The sequence below is a fragment of the Cydia amplana genome, chromosome 5 (assembly GCF_948474715.1).
Source record: "Cydia amplana chromosome 5, ilCydAmpl1.1, whole genome shotgun sequence".
Classification (NCBI taxonomy): Eukaryota; Metazoa; Arthropoda; class Insecta; order Lepidoptera; family Tortricidae; genus Cydia; species Cydia amplana.
The window spans coordinates 12,473,285-12,494,408 of record NC_086073.1 but is presented as its reverse complement, the minus strand read 5'-3'; the positions used below and the strand labels follow the sequence as shown (position 1 = coordinate 12,494,408).

Here is a 21,124-nt window from a genome sequence, read left to right as displayed (position 1 = left end):
AGAAACAAATACCAATTTGATCAGCAACCTAATAATAAATCGTGTAACTTATCGAATGCAAAATCATGGCCAGTCCTTTCAATCGGCTACCAAGTACATAGCCTATTATTCAGAACAACGTGTTTCTTTTTAAATGGCACAAGCCACTAATATAAGTACCACTCTGATTTATAAAAGTACAAATTATATAAGCGTCGGAGGCAGCCCGGGACGGGCTTTAGTAGGTAGTTATTTTTTATGTATTTAGTTTGTATTTATATTTAAGTTACTACAATTTTTTTTTATATGAATCTAAACATAAATCTTACACCTATACATTTGTAACATATAATTGTACGTATTATGGAATGAATGCGAACGAATAATATTGATTGCAATGATTGCTTGTGGACTAAGTTAATAAAGTTATTTAATGGAATTATGACATAACAGCGATTACCTTATAGCAAGCCGCGGTAAGCCTGTGGTAATGTGGTATCCGTCTACTATATATGATGTATGTAGATAATATTATAGTATAAGTCGATATGTATCTTAGACTGTTTACGTTAGGTACCTAGCCTACTGCTTGTTTGCACTTATACGGGTTTAAGACAAAACAATATTTTAGTTAAGTACCAATATTTTTTTTGTATTTGCATTTGTTCGACGAAAAAAAATTGAATGTTTCATCCATTTTGGCTGATCAAATGTAGATGCTTTCTATGGGAGAGCCAATTTTTATTCGTGATATCGGGGTTGACTTATAGTAAAAGGGGTAAGTAATAGAACGTATACAAACCTATAACATATAGCTCAGAATATATACATTCAATTAGTATAATTTTGAATGGCATAACGTGCAATAAGTATAACGTGCGATACGTATAACAATGAATTCTATAATTTTATAATGAATAATGAACTTTACATATAATATCGTTTATGATAAGTATAAAAAGGTATAACGTTGAAATAATATAATTTACAAAACAAATACCACGCAATAAACCTAACCTTTTATTTTTCTGAGGGGTCACAGTTCCAACCTAACCTAACCTACTTTTCTGATAGCAGTTTTTTCTGTGGGGGGGGTCACAGTTCTAACCTAACCTAACCTATTTTTATGGTAGCAGTTTCTTTTTCTGTGGGGTAACAATTCTAACCTAACCTACTTTTCTGGTAGCAGTTTCTTTCTTTGAGGGGTCACAGTTCTAACCTAACCTACTTTTCTGGGGAGTCACAGTTCTAACCTAACCTAACCTACTTTTCTGGTAGCAGTTTCTTTTTCTGGGGAGTGACAGTTCTAACCTAACCTAACCTACTTTTCTGACAGTAATTAGTTTCGATGACCTATGAAATACTGAGCTATCCAAATAATTTTACTGATGTTTTGTTCAAATACTTATATGAGATGTTATTCATTATTTTAATTTATATCATAATGAATGTTATATTAAATGTAATTAGTTTATTTGTATGTTATGCGAAACAGCGGTATGTATATTGTATGTTATATTATTTTTATGTTATACTAATTGAAAATATAGATTTAGTGCATTACTTAAACATAAGATTAGTATATGTTTTGAACGTTTGTGAACTGAAATTATACCAAAAGTGCGTATTCATTATACTACGCACCCTAGTAAAAGTATGACCTACATATTTATTTAAGTACATCCCAAAATATTGCCGGTAATTAAAAAAACATCCTGTATGGTGTAAGGGTTACAGCACTGCCCCCGTGACCATGCCCGACTGGCCTTACTTACAGTCAGGGTTGGGCAGTATTTCAATTACATGTATTTGAAATACGTATTTGAAATACAAATTAGTATTTTGTATTTGTATTTCAAATACTACCTCAAAAGTATTTTGTATTTGGTATTTCAAATACTGCACTCACATGTATTTAGTATTTTGTATTTCAAATACTTCAAGCTTCAAAATACATTTCTATAAATACATTTTATTAAATTCTATAATCCTAAAATGTCTCGCACAAGCTGTGAGCCGACCGCGAACCTCCGATCCAGCCGAGATACAATTTTCATTGGCTGGATACTGGATCTATATTAGGTCAACTTCTGCGTGGAACTTTTCGTTTAAATCTAGGGGATAGGGTCATTGCAGTAGTTTTCGACGACTTGACGGATTATCAAATATATATTTCATTTTTAATTTACTACTTTTTGCGAAATCTTCATCTTCCTCGCGTTGTCCCGGCATTTTGCCACGGCTCATGCGAGCCTGGGGTCCGCTTGGAAACTAATCCCAGTAATTGGCGTTGGCACTAGTTTTTACGATAGCGACTGCCATCTGACCTTCCAACCCAGAGGGTAAACTAGGGCCGTAATTGGAATTAGTCCGGTTTCCTCACGATGTTTTCCTTCACCGAAAAGCGACTGGTAAATATCAAATGATATTTCGTACATAGTTCCGAAAAACTCATTGGTTCGAGCCGGGGTTCGAACTCGCGACCTCCGGATTGCAAGTCGCACGCTCTTACCGCTAGGCCACCATCAGCGCTTCCTTTTTGCGAAATATCATTGTTATATGTAGACAGATATATTGCTTAGACGCCTTAGACATAAGGATTGAAATCAGTCCAAATTTGTGCAGGAATGTAGGTATATATTCAAATTTCGTCAAGTGGACGTAAACTAGAGCTGGACGAAAACTAGCGCAATGACCCTATAAGTTTATATGAAAGGATATTCGTTAACGTTAAAACTAAATGCTAAACAAAAAAATAAATAAAGGTATATTTTGTAATTGAAATACATTATTTTAAACACTGTAATTTGTATTTTGTATTTCAAATACCCGTCACCAAAGTAGTTTGTATTTTGTATTTCAGATACTTTTAAAAATGTATTTTGTAATTTGTATTTCAAATACGTGGAAGCCAGTATTTTGCCCAACCCTGCTTACAGTCAATACCACCTTGGTTACATAATTAATACTTTTTATACGTTTACTTATACATAGGTAAGTATATACCTCAGTACCAGTTACTCAGAAGTATTTACATTTGCGTATTACCTAAGGATGATTTACCGTAACAGCAATAGTAATTTTAAATTTAGTCTAGTGGTTTCCAAATTAATGTTATATTTACAAAACCGGTCCAGGACAATACACTAAGTAGAAACTGTAAGTGAGACAAGAAACCCGTAAATCGATTTTCAGTTTTTCTAACAGGTTATACTTTATTTTAGCGGAAGTGAAGTTAGTTTCGTGACGAAGGTGAAGGTTTTAAAGGTTTTTCATGTTCCCTGTATCGCGTGCCAGGTAGATCAGGAAAAAGTCAAGAGTGACCGCTACATGCGATGTTGACTCAACACAACAGTCAGAACTTATTAAACCGATGACCTCAACCTCGGCCGTGTGGCTTGTACTTCTCAATAATCAAGTTCACGACTACCGTAAAATACCTAGTTAGATTATAATTGTTTAGTTCAAAAGAACACGAACATGTTTATTATACGCGAGTTTTCATTTGAAGGCTCGCATAATGTAATTTAATATTAAGATAGTTAAATTGAACGATTATTTGTATTTATTAATTACTTTTATTTATTTTAAGACACTCTGAATAACACAATTATTTAGTAAAATAATTGTGTTATTCAGAGTTCTTAATTTACCTGAAAAAATGCAAGTGGTTCTTTCACACGCTGATTGTTGATACCACTTTTCCCATAAATAGACAATTCTATGTATACATACATTGTAATTATATAAGTCAATGTGTCTGTAGTGTACACTCAGTTGTATGCAAGTGAGTCCCTAATATGCTAATAACGGGCGGGTAAACAATGAATGTTTAATGAGTCTACAGTAGCGAGGTGATTTATATTCATGTGCGGCCTACAGAGGTTCAACAGGCTTAAATCACTCTGCATTTATCGCCAATATGTATACCTATACCTATGTATAACCGCCTAAATCATACTAAAAGGAAAAATGAAATTAAAGAAACCTTAAGACAACTTAATCGCAAATAAAATGTTTATTTGTTACACAAATTATGTAATGTCAATTGCAATGTATCACTGTGATGTGAGTAATTACATGGTATGACTGTGAAACAAACAGAATAAGAATATACAAAGTGCTATATAAGTCAATGTAATTCTAGATTAATCATTTTATAATTACGAGCTTTATTTTTTTTCTGAGTGTAATTAACACACAAAGATATTGAAGTATAATATAAACATTATATAATGCGCAGGCAAGCCTTAGATCCGGTGCGGTGTGAACATTTCTTTAATAATACATTTTTACCGCGTTTCCCGACAAATACGAGAGTTTCGTTTCACCGCCAGCTAAACGCAAGCGGAATCGGATACGCGCATTGTTCATGTAATTTATGTACACCTTTCTTTACTGTCTTGAACGAAAGATCTAAATACCTACTATTATATTGGGCCGAAGCATACGTTCCAAAGTTTTATTACACATACCTACAGTTCAACAGCCTAACTTTAATATGTCAATTTACAATTCGAGGTTTTGGTTCGATTGAATCATTAGTTCAGTACACTTGAATTAATACTATTGTCTGCTTTGCCCTGTAATAAATAAGGTAGGTATATTAGATTGTTTCCTATCGCCAAGAGTGCGTACTAATTACATTTTGGCTCACTAAATCCCTATTCAGCAGCTGGTGATTTTTCGCTACCTACACTAAGGGCAAGTGCCAGGCTAGAATATTCGCGCACATATATTCTGTTTCGTTACTCATTGCGATATTCTACGAGTATCTAAACCTATTAATAAATGTGTTACTTCCACCTGCTTTCGTCTTTCAAATTATATACTTAGTCTATTAACTGCTCTTTATAAAAATAAGGCTAGATTGCCTCTATTGGTGCACACGTTCCTAAATTTACAAAACTTGGAATAGCTTATAAATAACATAAATAGAAGCCCGTTATGATAATCTCTGGATGTTATTGCTAGTATAAACGGTTATTAGTGTTATGACGTATCTTGAATAAAACAAAATCCCTGTTTACACTGGTAAGACTTCCCTATAGAGTTCTCTGCACCGGACCTGCGTCGGGCACGTGTTGGCTGCTACGCAAATCACTCATAACAATGTTAAATATATCACTTTTCCTCCCACTATAATCTTTATTCTGAAAACCTATCCAAGGATGACCTGTATTATTATGGCTTCGACGAAAGAATTATCGACACACCGGCTATGTCACGACGAAGTCGTTAGTGCTTCTCCAGTGCCATTTAGAATGTAGCTGTCTCCGATAATTTACTTAAATTTAAAATAAAACTACAATCCTTGTTAGAAAATTAAGACGTGAGTATTTTGTAACTGTACATAGATGCTAACAATTACGTTTATTTGATGTGTGTGTTAATACATTCGATATTTAACAGTAACACATTGGCAGACATCATGCAATAAAGTCAATTAGGTAACTGTGTCAGCGATGGTATAAAATAAGTAAGCAAAGAGTCTAAAATAATCTGCTTATTCAGCCATTACAATGGCATTAGAATGTTTTAAAACTAGTTCGACTCAAAGACTTAAAAAAACGGAGCACATTTTTCAAACTTAATTGCAATTCTAATTTCTACCCATCTTCTTAACTTTCGTTATGGTAATGTAGTGTCAATTTACCAAATGGACAGCACTACTGAATTTCTAATGCATTTTTAATGTTATTGCAAAAACGGCATCATCGCTTAAATTTGAATATGATTATTTTGGTAGATATCTGTTAATTTTGAGCATGAGAGGTAGGTACCATATCGAACGTCAGATCCACACCCATACTAAAATCGTTCCAAGAAAAATACATCAGCTATTGCACTGGTGCCGCTATAACAGTCATATTTTGATATATGAACAGTAAGATGATGTTAATCAATATATGTATTGTTTATTTATTACTTCCATGTACTACAATTACTCGTATATTTAGTGAATCGTTTTAAAGTTCCATAGGGTGACATAAACAGTTAATAGTTTATTTATAACTTAAGTCTACAACAAAGCATATATTACTCTATTTAGCTACGATATGTCTTTAAACGTGTATATTGATTAACCTGTCCGCTCCCACGGCTCATATATTTAAAAGAAATATAAAAATTGCAATTGTATAATATAGGTAAACTCGGTATACAAAAAAAATGATTTCGAAATGACAAAAAGCATTCGTAAACATTTAATGACAAATGGTACCTAATATGATATTAATTAAGTTAAACTGTACCTACCATAATCGACTCGGCCTCGACTCGACGCCAAATGAAATAGGTAACTAGGTATAGTTTTATTCGGTGCCGATACAGTAATATCAGCACTGAACACAGTTGCATTTTCCCACTTTGATTAATTAAGACAAGAATTCTTGATAGCCGTTAGCGATAAAATATCGTCGTGGCGCTTGACAATGAAAATTACAAAAATACCTATATAGTAACGGCACCAGTCATGGGACATTTAAGAGGAAATTTGGAGTATTTGTGATATTTCCCTGATACATGTAAAAGTTCTACCGCTTAGCTTCTTAAAAGATGAATATCCTATCCTTCTCTCATGTTTCAGGCGTGTTGTATCAAAGATACTGCAGTTAGTTTCCACATAATTAATAAATTAAAAGTATGTTTTTTTTCTCCAGTCATGGACACCAAAGCTCCAGTAATGGAACCCCGGTAATGGACGTGGATCCAGTAATGGGCCCCCTATAATGGGCATACCCTATCAGTATAAGATATTGGAATAGGGAATAAGTTTTAGTCATTTTTGTCACCCGATTGCATTGTCATCCGATTTGCATACGTATCCAAAATTTCAACTCAATCGGAAATCCGAAAGTGGCTCAAATGCCATTTCCAAGATTTGAACCACACTAACTAATACAGGGTGGATTTTCTTTTTGGGTCAGTGAGGGCAGCTACCAGATCCCGTGCTGCTACGAGAAAACGGTCTTAGAAGACCTTCCCTCGATTTCAAATTAATGAAGATTGGCTTTTACAGATTTTGGAAAAAACATACAGGGTGCGAGGAAAAGGTAATTTTTGACAAACTTTTTTTTTTGATGCCAATCGATCCCATTCCTATTGAGGATCAAAAGCTTGTATGGAACAAAAAAAAATTCCGGCTAGAAAAGCCACAAATCGAGGAAAACATTTGCCATACAATTTGTATGAAAATGAAAACTTATATTTTTCACATGCTATTTTTGTATGCCAATCGATTCCATTCCTATCCAGTATCAATAGTTTTTTTGGGGTCAAAATTAAATTTCACATTTTCTCCATAGTAAATGTACCTATGGAAAAAGTTTTTATTAATTTGTGGCTTTTTAGTACATTATCGTAAGTTGACCCCAAAGAAACTATTGATACTAGATAAAAATGGAATCAATTGGCATAGAAAAATAGCATGTGAAAAATAAAAGTTTTAATTTTCATACAAATTGTATAGGAAAAGTTTTCCTCGATTTGTGGCTTTTCTAGCCGGAAATTTTTTTTTAGTTCCATACAAGCTTTTGATCCTCAATAGGAATGGGATCGATTGGCATCAAAAAAAAAGATTGGCAAAAATTACCTTTTTCTCGCACCCTGTATGTTTTTTCCGAAATCTGTAAAAGCCAATCTTCATTAATTTGAAATCGAGGGAAGGTTTTCTAAGACCGTTTTCTCGTCGCAGCACGGGATCTGGTAGCTGCCCTCACTGACCCAAAAAGAAAATCCACCCTGTATACAAACTAACAGGGCAAGTTAAATAAAATTTTGTAAAAACGATATTAATTTATCCGAAGTCCGAGAAGACCTCCTGACATAGTTCGTACGAGTAACTACATTATACTTCTGTATTGTTTAAACATGAAATTACGCCATGGCAAGCATAATTATGTAAATTATCCCATCATAGGAGGTATGCAGTTTTACAGCTCCTATAATGGGATTGGGCAAAATACCACTATTTTTTATACATCTCTAGAGTCACAACATAATGTGTTGTATACCTTATCTCATGGTAAATGCAATTAACAAAACACATTCTAGTTTACACCAAGTAATCATTAATTACAATTTAATATATGAACTCACCTCTCTTAGCGAAGTTGTTAAGAATTCTTACTGGTTATTTTTTCCAGTGACACGACAACTTTTGGGTTGGCGCCAATTTCTTAAAAATTAACCGAAATTAATAAAAAGTCAAACTTAAACAGCTCTATGACTCTTATTTATGGTAAAATGTTGCCAGTGTTTATAAACTACTTTTACATACTTATTTTAGAGGATTTGTGGTTTTATGTCCCATTACCGGTTCCACGTCCATTATAGGGTCCTTTACGTTAGCTATATAAAACGCGCGTCGCTGTAATTCGCTTGTTAATTTATATAACATTAAAAAGATGACGAGCATTTTCCCAGAAGTGTGGGCGTTTACCCACGTGGGACCGTATGTAGGTCGCCTAAATTCGCCAGAACGGGGAACTCTTTTATATTTTATTGGCTATTTTCGGTTCGCACAAGTCAACCTCATTATACGCGATTATCGACAAGTATGCCAGTAAGTAGATACTCGATCCCATCCTATTTATCATGCTATGAAAAAAAGTAGTCTGTTGATTGGTTGTTATAAAATCATATGCTTACAGTTCGTTGAAGCTGCAAAATAGCATTTATTTCATTTAAATTACCATATATAACACTCATAATAGGTATAACGTGGTATAACCATCATATTAAAAGAGAATCAAACATTACGAAATCGAATGGAAAGTAACTATATTTATTTTATGGAAGTGTGAGAAATTTAATGCAATACAAATTTCCGCCGGCGTTGCCTGTCTTTGCTTTAAAATGTCTCTCCCAAACATTTCTCTTTTCCGTCACCGCGCGCATGTACAGCCGAGTTCTTCAAATATGTAGTCTTACGCAACGATTGATAATCGATTATAACGAAAATTTCAAATCCAAGACACAATATATCAAACCTGTTCCGATAGTAATTACGATGCTCTCTTAAAATTGTTATATGTATTAGGTACCTACCTATAATAATATTAAAATATAAATTTTAGTACCTATATAAAATAATCTCGTGCCAAATGGCATCTATCAGTCAACCATTTTGTTTTAATTTAGATTTTATTACCGAATCCCCACATACAAATGCTATTATTACATGCTAATACTAGTAGGTATAATGTTCTACCGTTTTAACATTATTATTATAAAATATTGGCTATATTCCGAACACGAGAGCATGTCACCGGTGTAGGTACTCACTAATCAGAGAAAGTGGATGTCGACTGCGGAGTAGTCGGATCGCGTAAAGCGTGGAAGTGCTCCTTCGCATTATGTAAGTTTGCTGAGTATGATGGTTACGCACTAAATCAATTTTACGCGTCTAAAGGAAAACAAAGGTCTTGCGAAAAATATATCTATTCTTATCTAGATATAAATTCCACAGGTAGGGGCTAATCGTTTTGACACTTAAACGAAACTGATTTGACTAGTAGACAAGTACCCTATTGTTCATCCATGGTTCATCAGTTGAATAGGAAATCTACGGTTCCTTATTGCGCACCTACTTATTCTTTTGTTTGATCTACTTAACTGAAATCGTTTTATATTATTCCAAACGAAAGCAGATTTAGAGCCAAATGCAAAGTTAAACCGACACGTTTCGTTTAACGGTTTTAAGCAATTTAGTGTTATAAAGATGTTTCTGTTCGCTGATTTGCCCAAATGTACCATTTCTTGTAGGTACTAAATATACAATTCTATACTCTTTAAGGAAAAGGTCAACCATTTATAGTACCTACTTATACTTTTTGAGAAGAAGCCTGAACCGCTCTGCCACCCGGGCTCGGTGGCATGGGTTAACATTTCCAAGTATATGACAATTGCCGAAGGCTTGTGGCGCCCCCTAGCTAATAGTTGTGTGATTACTTGTAAAAAAACACAAATTGAAATATTGACATAGAATTAAATTTAAAATTAGTATTATAAGAACATTTTGTTCCAAATTGTAATTCTTTGTTATGCTACTCACTTATGCTATTGTAATTTTCATCATTATGTATCTCCTTACTTTTACTAACACATGTAATACTGACATGATTTATCGCTATTGTTTGTAATTTTGACGCCGCAAGTAGGTATATAATATAATATATATATTTTTTTTTACATTTGATAGTTGATACATATAATTATGTACATAAGTTTATCGCATGTAAATTTTGTTCTTAATGTGCACACATATTTAGGGTTAGAGTCCAGTTCAGAACGATGTTTGCCTCTATATGCATGTAAGGGATCCGGTCACCTACGGCCACTTCCCTGAACGTCCACCTTCCAAATTCCTTTATGGTCCATTTCCTAGTTCGTCCGTTTCCTTATCCGGCCATTTCCCCGATTGACCACTGTTGGAATTCCTTCTATGTCCAGTTCCCCGAACGGCCGCTGTAAAAATTCCTTGTTTGTCCAATTCCCTGAACGGCCATTGTTAAAATAACTAGTTTGTCCAATTCCCCGATTGGCCACTACTACTAACTACACTACTAAAGCCTAGTACTTTCGATATCAGTTTAAAGTTTTCTGATATCTGTTATATTTACAGAGTGATCGTATGGGCTACAATTAACGATTACACCCTGTATAGTTGGGTCCGTAGCATAATTTCGAAAATCAATTTTCCTAAGTGTAGGTCAGTGGTTCCTAACCTTTTCAGTCCGGCCACCCGTTGTGTATGTGTTTGTTGTATTGTTATATTAGGTTAGCTTATTACCCCCGTAAAATACCAGTTTTACCCCCACGGGGGTAATTACCTCCAGGTTAGGAACCACTGGTGTAGGTACTGTACAATCACGGACTTAATTGAAGAGCCATTTAGGGTTCACTTTACATTGGACATTCATAGAGTACTAATTAAACGTCGGGTTGTTAAGTTCCGATGTCAGTTGCTTTCTTAAACTCTAGTGCACACGCCAATTATTGTGATAAGGTTGCCAGGCGGACTCCAGGGTTAGAATGGTGCAGTATTAGCAATAAGCCGGGACAATCTCTATAGAAGAATGTGAATGACCATCATCATTCATATTGTGCTCATTCAAAAGGATGCCTTTACGAGGAAGGTTGTCATATAGAGAAGTTCGCGTTTGAGAAAGTGGCCATAAGGAGAAAAGGCCGTTTGAGGAAGTGGCCCTAAGGAGAAGAGGCCGTTAGAGGATTGTGGCCTTTCGGGGAATGTTGTTTGTAAGTGGCCCTTAAAGGAAGTAGCCCATCGGGGAAGTGGCCGTTCATAATATTTGGCCTTAAAATTAATGTGGCCGTAAGTGACCGGATCCGCATGGGATGACTTTAAACGTAATGACTGTAACCTGTTTTGCGAGCATAAATAAATAATAATAATAATAGAAAGTAATTAATTTCATTTGTTCCTAGAGTATGGGAAAACATCTTTATTCCCTTATTTTTTCTTATTAAATTACCTTTTGTGCTTTAAAGTCGCTTTTTTTACCATGACAAATATAGAAATAATTCTGTATGTAGGTATGTAGACCATCTGCGTTTCCCTCATTTTCCTCTGAAATTAGCTTATTAGTAGGTCTGTAAGTAAATATAAACAAACAGTGTAAGTAATCAAATCAAATACAAATAAATGATGATGGTAATTCCTTATCAATAGTTACTAATTGTACACTCTTCAGCCATTTGGTGTTGTGAAACTGGATTTTTGCAAACGACCACTTTGAAAAGCTGTCAACAAAAGCCGGTAACCGTAAGGCATTTTCGCACTTCTAATATTATAAGCGATGATTTAAAATTAAACATGCTTTGATCGGTGTTGATAGCACTTGAGTCCGTCACTCATTCGCATTACCCACCCCTCACCGATACCCATCAGGCTGCAAAAGTAATGAACAGCGAAGATACCGACTGAGGATTACGGCCAAGGAGTTGATGTACTAAAATTTATTCATAAAGCTTAACGAACCTCCGTTCTACTTTGTCTCTTTCAAACAAACACACATGTCAAAATGACGAATAGAAACAAAGGATTATCAATGGTTTGTTAGATTTGACAGACGTTAATGGATAACACCATAAATCTCTAACGTTCGGTTTATTGCATAAATGCCCAAGAATCAAGTAGGTACCCATAACTTATCGCTTGCAAACCTATTTTTCTCAAACATGCAATGAAATGTCGTCGCTCCGGGCGTTATATCAGGCTTCGAAGTATCACGTTTAGGGCGGAGCAACTGTAAAGGAATTTCATACGAAATTGAAGGCCTAGGCCGGGAAGTAATTTTTTTTTTAAATTCTAATGTAAACATGGGGTCTGTGTCCATGAACAGACTAAACAGCCGAATTATATATATTTTTTTTATATTTTTGGTGAATGAATGGTTATCGGACCAAAATATCCGTGTTAACGCCTGTTATACACGAACGTACTGATATTAAGAATACGAATCTGTATGATTCAATGTGTAGATGAATAAATTTAAAATTTTGTCTATACGTAAGTCACCAGAGACCATAGACAATATTTAAAATCCTCTGCATTTATTTTATTTATAGAAATTGAGATTCTTATTATCAGATTGTGTATAATGGCCCTAATAAGGTCTATTCGAACACTACACACGCGAAATACGGACGACTTCCGTAAAAAAAAAACAATTATGGCGTGATTGGAAGAAAAATTAAAAAACTTTTGTTGTGAAGTTGGATTTTTATTATAAAGATTATAAATTTGTTTTTTTGAGTGGTGTATTTTTTTATTTCATTGCATGTTTGAGAAAAGCACTATACATGCCTAGCCGTGAAAAGGTCTTGCCGGCTTCGTATCACTATCCGGCCTCCCTACGGTCGGCCGGCTATACCTACTCTCCCGGCAAGCCCTTCTTTCCCGGCGTCTGCAGTAATGTACTATTAAGGGCCCATAATCTCATAAACTATATGTCCAACTGTCTCGTCTCTTAGTGAGAGTCATAAAGTTCCTCAAGCGGCGTGATGCGCGTGACCCTGTTATACGTGCGCCGGGGCGACTCGCTCGCACCGCATTGTCTTTTAGTTTCTTCTTATCTTAATTTGACTGCATAGTCATTGTGAGAAATAAATTTCTCTCAAAAACATCTCATTAAGGATTTTCTCTTATTTCTCTAGCCTTGTGAGCGGCTGTAACTCCACGTGTAAATCAGTAGTGTATTTTTTATGTTTCATGCACAGTGTCACAGAACAATCTCAAAACAAGTTTGTCTTATCAGCTTCTTTGGCTCGTGTTGAACTTCGTTTCAAGAATGAGTATTGCTTTCAATTTTTTTTTTTGTACGAGTGAACAATAGCTCGGACAGTAACTTAATGTTTTATTGATCCATACAGTCATATAAATTAAACATTACGTACCTAATAGCAGAGTGCAACCTAGTCGCTGTGGCACCTGTTTAATAGAGCAAGGATAATTTTATGACTTTGGCATAAACAACACAAATCCCAAATAACGTCTCACGCATGGAGTTTCAATGTTTAGCCAAGAACGTTAGTTTATCTCATATACTTACCTATTGAGAAGGACAAATACGTCGTAAATAACCGAATAGAAGTAGAATTTGTGGTCTACAAATAATTGTACACCAATTGCATTATCTGGCAGGGTAATCAAATAACTCGCCTCGAAAGTGTAAGATAACGAGGTGGCATCGGCCCAGTGATAGAATTCATTTACTAAACCTAAATGAATATTTGCCGGTTACCTACAACTCCTTACTCTATTTGCCACGACACACTGACCCACATATCTGTTTCTAATCGCGCGTGACAAAACACAATCGTTCGCGTGCGTTAACTTATTAAGTAAACGTTACACATTAATTAAACGTATATTTTGCTTTTCTCCTATGAGGAATTTGCAAATCAAGTGACTTTTCCTTAATAACTGGTCCCAAGGACTCTTAATTGTGCGTTCTGTCAGCGGAACCTAATATTAGCTTGGGCCCGCGCCGCCGTGTTGCAGACTGCAATCATTACTGCTGTAACTAGAGCGTCGAGTGAATATAATACACAAACTAGATCTGTATTCTAACTTCGAGACGATTTGTGCTCTGTTTCACCTTCACAATAATTCTAGACAGCCAAAGCCGGTGTCACTCACTATGTACCTGAGCCGACTATGGACGGTATACTTACGATGACTCGTTTATTTCTTATAGGGTTTAACTGCGAAACTCCACGCAACTATAATTTCACATAAATTACTAAACGTAAAGGCGTGTCTTCCAACCAAATTAATGGACAAACCTGCTCCGATTCGGATCTTTATTTGTAATTTTGGTGCGACTTTCGCCAATCTGTTTCCAAATTAAGCATCACGTTTTCGTAACTACATATATATTGCAATACGTTTTATGCAGTTCCTGTGACTTTATTGTACCTACGTACTTGATTTTAACATAAGTAACCGATTGGTTTTCATTGAATAAGATGCAAGAAAATAATATTACAATTTATCACGGTCAAAATATGTTTGCACATCGTTGGTGTGCGATAACCCGAGAGGGCAATAATGAATAAGTCACGGGACCAGGTGGTCTGATTTCGACCGTCTAAGTAATATTAAATTTGCTCATGCTGAATTTACTATGTTTGCCTATAAGAGTTTTTATACATACCTAACTACGGTTCCGTCGCGTTAATTTAACATAACTATAAGGTGCACAAAGCAAGTTACAACTAGGTATGACAATGATACTTCACCGTTCCAGTTTCAACGCTAGGTGTCGAAAATACAAATTTATTTATTTATAGGATACATATTTGTATTTATGTACTTTTTTTTTTCAAAATGAAACCGTAAACAGGAACGGAGCGCTAGCGTTGGTAGCCTAGTGGTACCTAAGGCGTACGACATTCAAACATGAGGTCTCGAGCCAGCCCTGCCCTGCTTGTACCAATGAGTACCTATCTTGGGACTTGCAACGTATTTCAATGGAGGTAAACATCGTGAGAAGCCAGGAATAATCCAGAAATGACCTAGTTTCCCCTTTAGGTTGGAAGGTCAGATGGCAGTCACTTTCATAAAAACTAGTGCCTATGTCAATTAGCATTAGGTTGCCAAAGCGGTCCCTTTAGGGTACAATTGGGAAAGCGCTAATATAAGTGAGGCAATATAAACTTAAGACATCTTTAATATTGTTACTTAGGTATATTATTAGCATGTTTAGCATATTTCTCGGCAAATAGGTACCGGTACCTTTACAGTATCATAACAATAATTGTACCATTGCGAATTTATCGGGCGTAATTCCGAAGGACGAATGTTCAAAACTAGAGCGAAATGTCACGGGGCCTTTCATCCTACTTGTGCAGGTCGATCGCCCTTGGCCCATATCTGCCCGCGAAACTAGGTCGAGAGGTTGATTAGACCTCGTCCCTTCCAATTGCATCGAGTTTATACGCTCGATGATAATACTAATAAACAATTTTCGATATTACGCAAACAAATAACCTGTGTACGGGCAATATTATTGGGTTGAATGTAATTTAGTAATGTTACTTTGATTACCAAGAAACAAATAATTAACTGTAGGTAAATGGTACCTACCTGAGTACTACGTAATAATATCATGAACGCGAATTTGTGACGATGGATGTGTAATCTTTATCTAGGTATATTAAAAAGTCTGTTCTACTTATGGTACAGATTTAGAAACAAATTTTATCCTAGAAATAATGCCTCTATACCTATTAAGTAGATAAAAAATAGATTATCACTGACTATATTTTGTTTTTATGGTGATTTGATATTGAGAAAACTATTGCGCATTTTGTAGCCACATCTCGGAGTAGCTATAGGTATTACTATAGGTATTCACGGTCGCCCCACCTGTTGATGAGCGCTGTGTCTACTTTACGGGGACGTCTCGACGAAAAACCTTAGCATAATTTTAGTAACCCTGATTCAGCGTTACTCATAAGTTTACATGATTATGTATGAACAACTTTACTTCTTAATTGCATCGTCCTTGAAACTTTATTATGGTTTAAATTGCTACGGCAGTAAATGTTTGTGCTCAGAACAGTTGCCTTAATCTCATTTGTATATTTATTATTATTTTTTAATCTGATTACCTACATGTGAGCGGCAGCAGTAACATACAATATTTCTAATCTGCCATATTTTTTAATAATTAACTGAAGTGCAAGCTGAAGGTCAACTAACGATACCAAAGATCATAAATTACCTAACATACTTATAACCTATTCATATGCACGGATTATTTATGAAGGAAAATATTGGTTTAATAATCCCTACCTAATTAATGATGTGACATATCGAATTAATAACAAACTGATAAAAACTGTTCTTTTACTATTCAGTATTTTTCCAAGATGTTTCTTAGTATCTAGTTCATCTAACTCGACGAAAGACGACGAGTTTTATGCATACCCAAATCACATTGTTTTGATTATTAATTAGGATGTTTCTCCTAGACGCCCGGCTAGAGTTGCATACTTTCTACTACACCGGATGTTGTGAACATTATGTTTAACGTAGGTACCTAGTCCATTGAAATCAGTAATGTTTGTTTGTGTTCGTCTCTAACTAACAGTCTGTCAACGTTAAGTCACGGTAGGTAATTGTGAGGAGCTTTCCAGGCTTCCAATGACTCCGGTCATTTGCGCACGTGCAGTAAGACGGGCTTTCTCTGTTGCAACTTATGGGACATGACCACTAACTTGTATATGAACTTAAATATGTATATACAACTAACATCGACCCGATCCGACATAGCGATTCAAATTAATAAAAAAAAAAAAATATGATACTAGTTCTATGCCTCATCCTTATCAATCCCGACACGATTGCTTTTGACAGCACAGCAGATAAGTACCTTAGAAATACATGCGTCACAAGTAAAACCCAATACATGTTTGTATCAAAAATATTTTGAGGATTTCCAACGAGGTTCATCAAGAGACCATAGAGTCAATTTAGGGATCCAGTTTTTAAATAAATATGAATAACTAGGGAGGAATATAAATAACTGCTGAGGATTAGGGGTCAGGTCATCCATTAATTAGGTACGTCACGTGTTTAGGGGGAGGGAGGGTGTCAAGAAAATATGACATGTTGTGACAAGGGGGAAAGAGAAAAATTGTTTCGATTTTTGTTATTAGCTACAGTTAAATAAATAGCTTTCGTTATGATAATCATTTCTGTTCGTCAATTTTTATTCCTAATCGATTTCAAGTCATAAAATTTGTAATATTGCTTTTAGTTGATTTTTTTTTCTATATATTATAGTTAGGTATAGGTCCATATAATATATAGGTCTACATATTATAGTATAAATATTTTTACCTACGAGTTCGATCTGCCACTTTCATTGAAAACAAAAATGCCAAAAATATGACGTCACACCAAGGGGATAAGGGGATTGCCAAATGGTATGGGGAGTGACAAGGAGAGGGAGAAGGATAAAAAAACTTGAAATTCGTGTGACGTAATTTATGGCAGACCCCTTATAAAATTCCAGAAATTAGTTTTAAGAGTCATGCACATGACTCTTAAGTCATGCAGTTTGCGATATATTTCACTCATTCATTATTTTAAAGTTGCAACATTAAAATAATGAATGAAATATATCCCATCGAAGTTTAAAGTAGGTAGAGTCTGTGCGGAAAGAGAAGAGTCGTGGAATGTATGGAGCCCAATACATTCCACGACTCTTCTCTTTCCGCACAGACTCTACGTTATTAGTTCTGAAGGTAATTCTAGAAATAGAAAAATATATAAATACCGATTGGGATGAAACAACATAAAAAATGCGTGTGCATCAGAACGTTGTACGCCAAAAATCCAACAAATATTTGAGTTGAACTATATTTTGGTGTAACAATTAACGTTGAATCCGAAAATAGGTACACGTTACGTTAAACAAATTGTTTTTTAAACAATACCGCCAAAGGTCCATGCAGAAGATTAGGCGCTCTACTTACCTGAAATTCATCAAGCACATGGAAAAATGGAAAATAAAAACTTACCTATGGTTTTAAGGATTTGTAGGTCATCCAGCTCATACTCTTTCTCCTCCTCAGAAAACTCGGATTCCGTGGTGGTGGAGTCGTGTTCCTCCGTAGAAGACATGGACAGCGACCGCACGTCGGAGCTCAGGTCCGAGCTGCACTCCCGCACCAACTTCGCACTGGCCATCATCATGCTTTTTTCTTTTTTTTTACACCAACTTAATCCCTTAACTTTTTCAGTATCAGTCAATTGTTATTCGTATTCAGCATAATCGAAGTTTTTTTTTTCACTACTGAATATATTTTTTTTTTCAATATAATAATCTAGATGATTTATTTTTAAGTATCAACTTTATTGTAGTCGATGAAAGCGCGCGGAAAACTAAAGAGAAATCGCGACGACAACGCGTTCTCTCAACGGTAGCTAGCGCTTTACTGAGGCGACCCGAGCGCTCGTCTGACGGCCCGACCGCTCTCAGAGATCAAAACAGAACAGTAGCCGGCGCGCCGCGGGCCTACTGTAGGCGACAGATTCATTTCCACATGCACCATATGCTACTCCTGCACTTATCAAACAAATGTCATGTATACAAGTATCACTTAGGTACATTGTGATCATGAGTGACCTCTCTCCTTTGCAAAACAAACAAAAGATTATAAAGTTTAAACTTTATTGGGCAACAAGCGCGGTACAAAGAAATATACAAGGATAATTATAAATGTAACCTAATATTAATATCACTGTGAAATCCGATATATAAGTACTTAATTATCAAAGGAATAAATATGTTTACGTCTATTTTTAGTAGGTATGTTTACCTTAGTTATATACAAAACAACCAGTATGTAGGTATGTACCCACATTATCTGTTACTATAATTATACACACAATAACAACCTACATATTTTCAATTTGTCTAGTAAACATATAATACATAATGGGGTACTAATACAGTAACTTTTCTTTCCCTCCTGAACCTAGTACCTATACCTATACTTGTTTACAGTGATTCGTATCAAACGTTTGAACTGTACTGAAATCGCGTGCTGCCCCCCAAAAATGCGCACCCATCACGCGATCTTAAATTATTAGGAAACTCGATGAATCCTGTGGACTCAATTATCTACAAGGCTTTGTACAACGTACCTTTTAAGAACAAAGGTAAGTATCGCTACAAGAAAACAATATTCGGTGTATAACCAGCTTATGTTCCCATGTTGTAATATTTCGCTAATGATACATAGTCATAAGACTTTTAAAAATGAAAAGACAAGTTACTGATTGGTACGGTGACAGTTTTGGTAAAATACCTGTTTAAAATTCACATCATAAAACCAGTAAAGTAAAATAAAACATGCCCCCAAACCCCAAAGGTTAACATTACAACACGGTTTATCAGTCAATGAGAAGAAGTCCGAAGTTCAAAATATAATAAAATTTAAAAATATTGCTGTACTTAATAAATTAATACTTTAACGCCATCACGCCTATACAACGTGTTTACGAGTAGGTACAGCACAGTAGTGTTTAAACTATATGTGACGCAAAAATTATCATTATTTTATGTGTATTAATAACTACCGACATTGAGTACACTTCTTGAAATCGCCACATACATAATTAAGTAAAAATAAACACTCCATTATGAGTAAGATAATCCACAATATTAAAGGGTTTTCTCGGTAGACAAAATAATCTTAAAATCTTTAAAACACTGTTGTTTGAGTAAAAAATACTCAGAATAATACAAACACGATGTAGTACTAGCCTCCATGTGCGTTGTAGTACTTATAGTGAATGAACTCACTGACATTGTTGTAATTTGCTGTAAAACTAGTAGTATTACTCATTAGTATATTGTTTGAGTCATGTATGCATCATTTAATTACTGTAAACAACAAATATAAACGAAAAAACTTAATTCAAGCGGAGCGCGATAGCAATCTTATCTGCTATAGGTAAAAATATTTATGCACCTGTAGTCGTCAACGTTCAACAGCCACGTTTACATAAATATATTGTGATACTGATAAATGAAAATGTGACTTTATCTCTGGACACTTCAAAATTACTGTAGTGCTCTTACTTTCGAGTGTTGCCATCGATTCTACTATCATCGCAGCGCTTTATTTACGTATAAACCAATACTATCCATAATTATATCTCTTATATACAACATAACAGCATCTCTTTTGGTAAACAATTATATATTAAGGCTTACAATATTTACAACTTCTATTTTTATTTAAACATACGATAACAACTTCCCAATCGGCTTGTCGATAGGGCTAACAGCTCTGCGACAACCGATCTTCAAATACAACAAGTACCTATAATTTACATAACAACTCTAACTATTTAACCGGTATACTTTCGGCAAGACACGGCTATGCATTTTTTATTAGTTTTTTCGTTTAATCGTGGAAATTCATCTCACCTTAAAGTGTCATTCAATAGAACTTGCTAACTATGTAAACAAACCGCCATACTAAAATTGACACTGAATCAATTTACTAGTAACTTTTGTTTACATAGTTAGCAAGTTCTATTGAATGACACTTTACATATTTACACAAATATGGCTCCTCAACTGTTTTCCTTTTTATTATGCAACACGAATGTTTGGGCAAATACTATGCGCCTTAAATGCCAACATAAGTTAAATTTGTATTTCCTACTTTTGATAGTTAAAAACAAAACTGTACTAAAAGTCGTGCAATGACTAACAGGAACTCACCAATTATCTGTAGCTATGGATAACCGGTTGTATGTAAATGTAAATACTGCCACAGGCCAGGTGAATTAACCCGTATGTCAACACCGAAAAGAGATTGACTTTTTAAAACGTTTCTCATTATATATATTATGGTGACTGCTATAGCTATAGGTCACTACATAGTGATTGGCCGCTGTTAACAATAAGGTTTGAATTGGCTTGTTTCTTTCTGATTTGTTAGGAAAGGCCAATTACTATGTAGCGGCCAATAACGCTAGCTATTAGGCATAGTTACATGTGGTTACACTATACACTTAATCGTGGATTTTTTTTGCTGCACGGGAAAGCGTAATAAGATGAATAGTATAACGTACCCTTAACATTCG

The 21,124-nt window shown here is 35.1% G+C and overlaps 1 protein-coding gene across 1 annotated transcript in view; it reads right to left on the bottom strand.

Moving 5' to 3' along the window:
• LOC134648087 (cAMP-dependent protein kinase catalytic subunit 3) overlaps positions 1-18,326 on the bottom strand; it is a 46,123-nt gene extending 27,797 nt beyond the window's left edge. Inside the window, exon 1 of the mRNA XM_063502550.1 lies at positions 18,040-18,326. Coding sequence (XP_063358620.1) covers positions 18,040-18,214 — 175 coding nt within the window. The 5' untranslated portion in view covers positions 18,215-18,326. The remainder of the gene's footprint in view (positions 1-18,039) is intronic.
• Between the last annotated feature and the right edge of the window lie 2,798 nt (positions 18,327-21,124).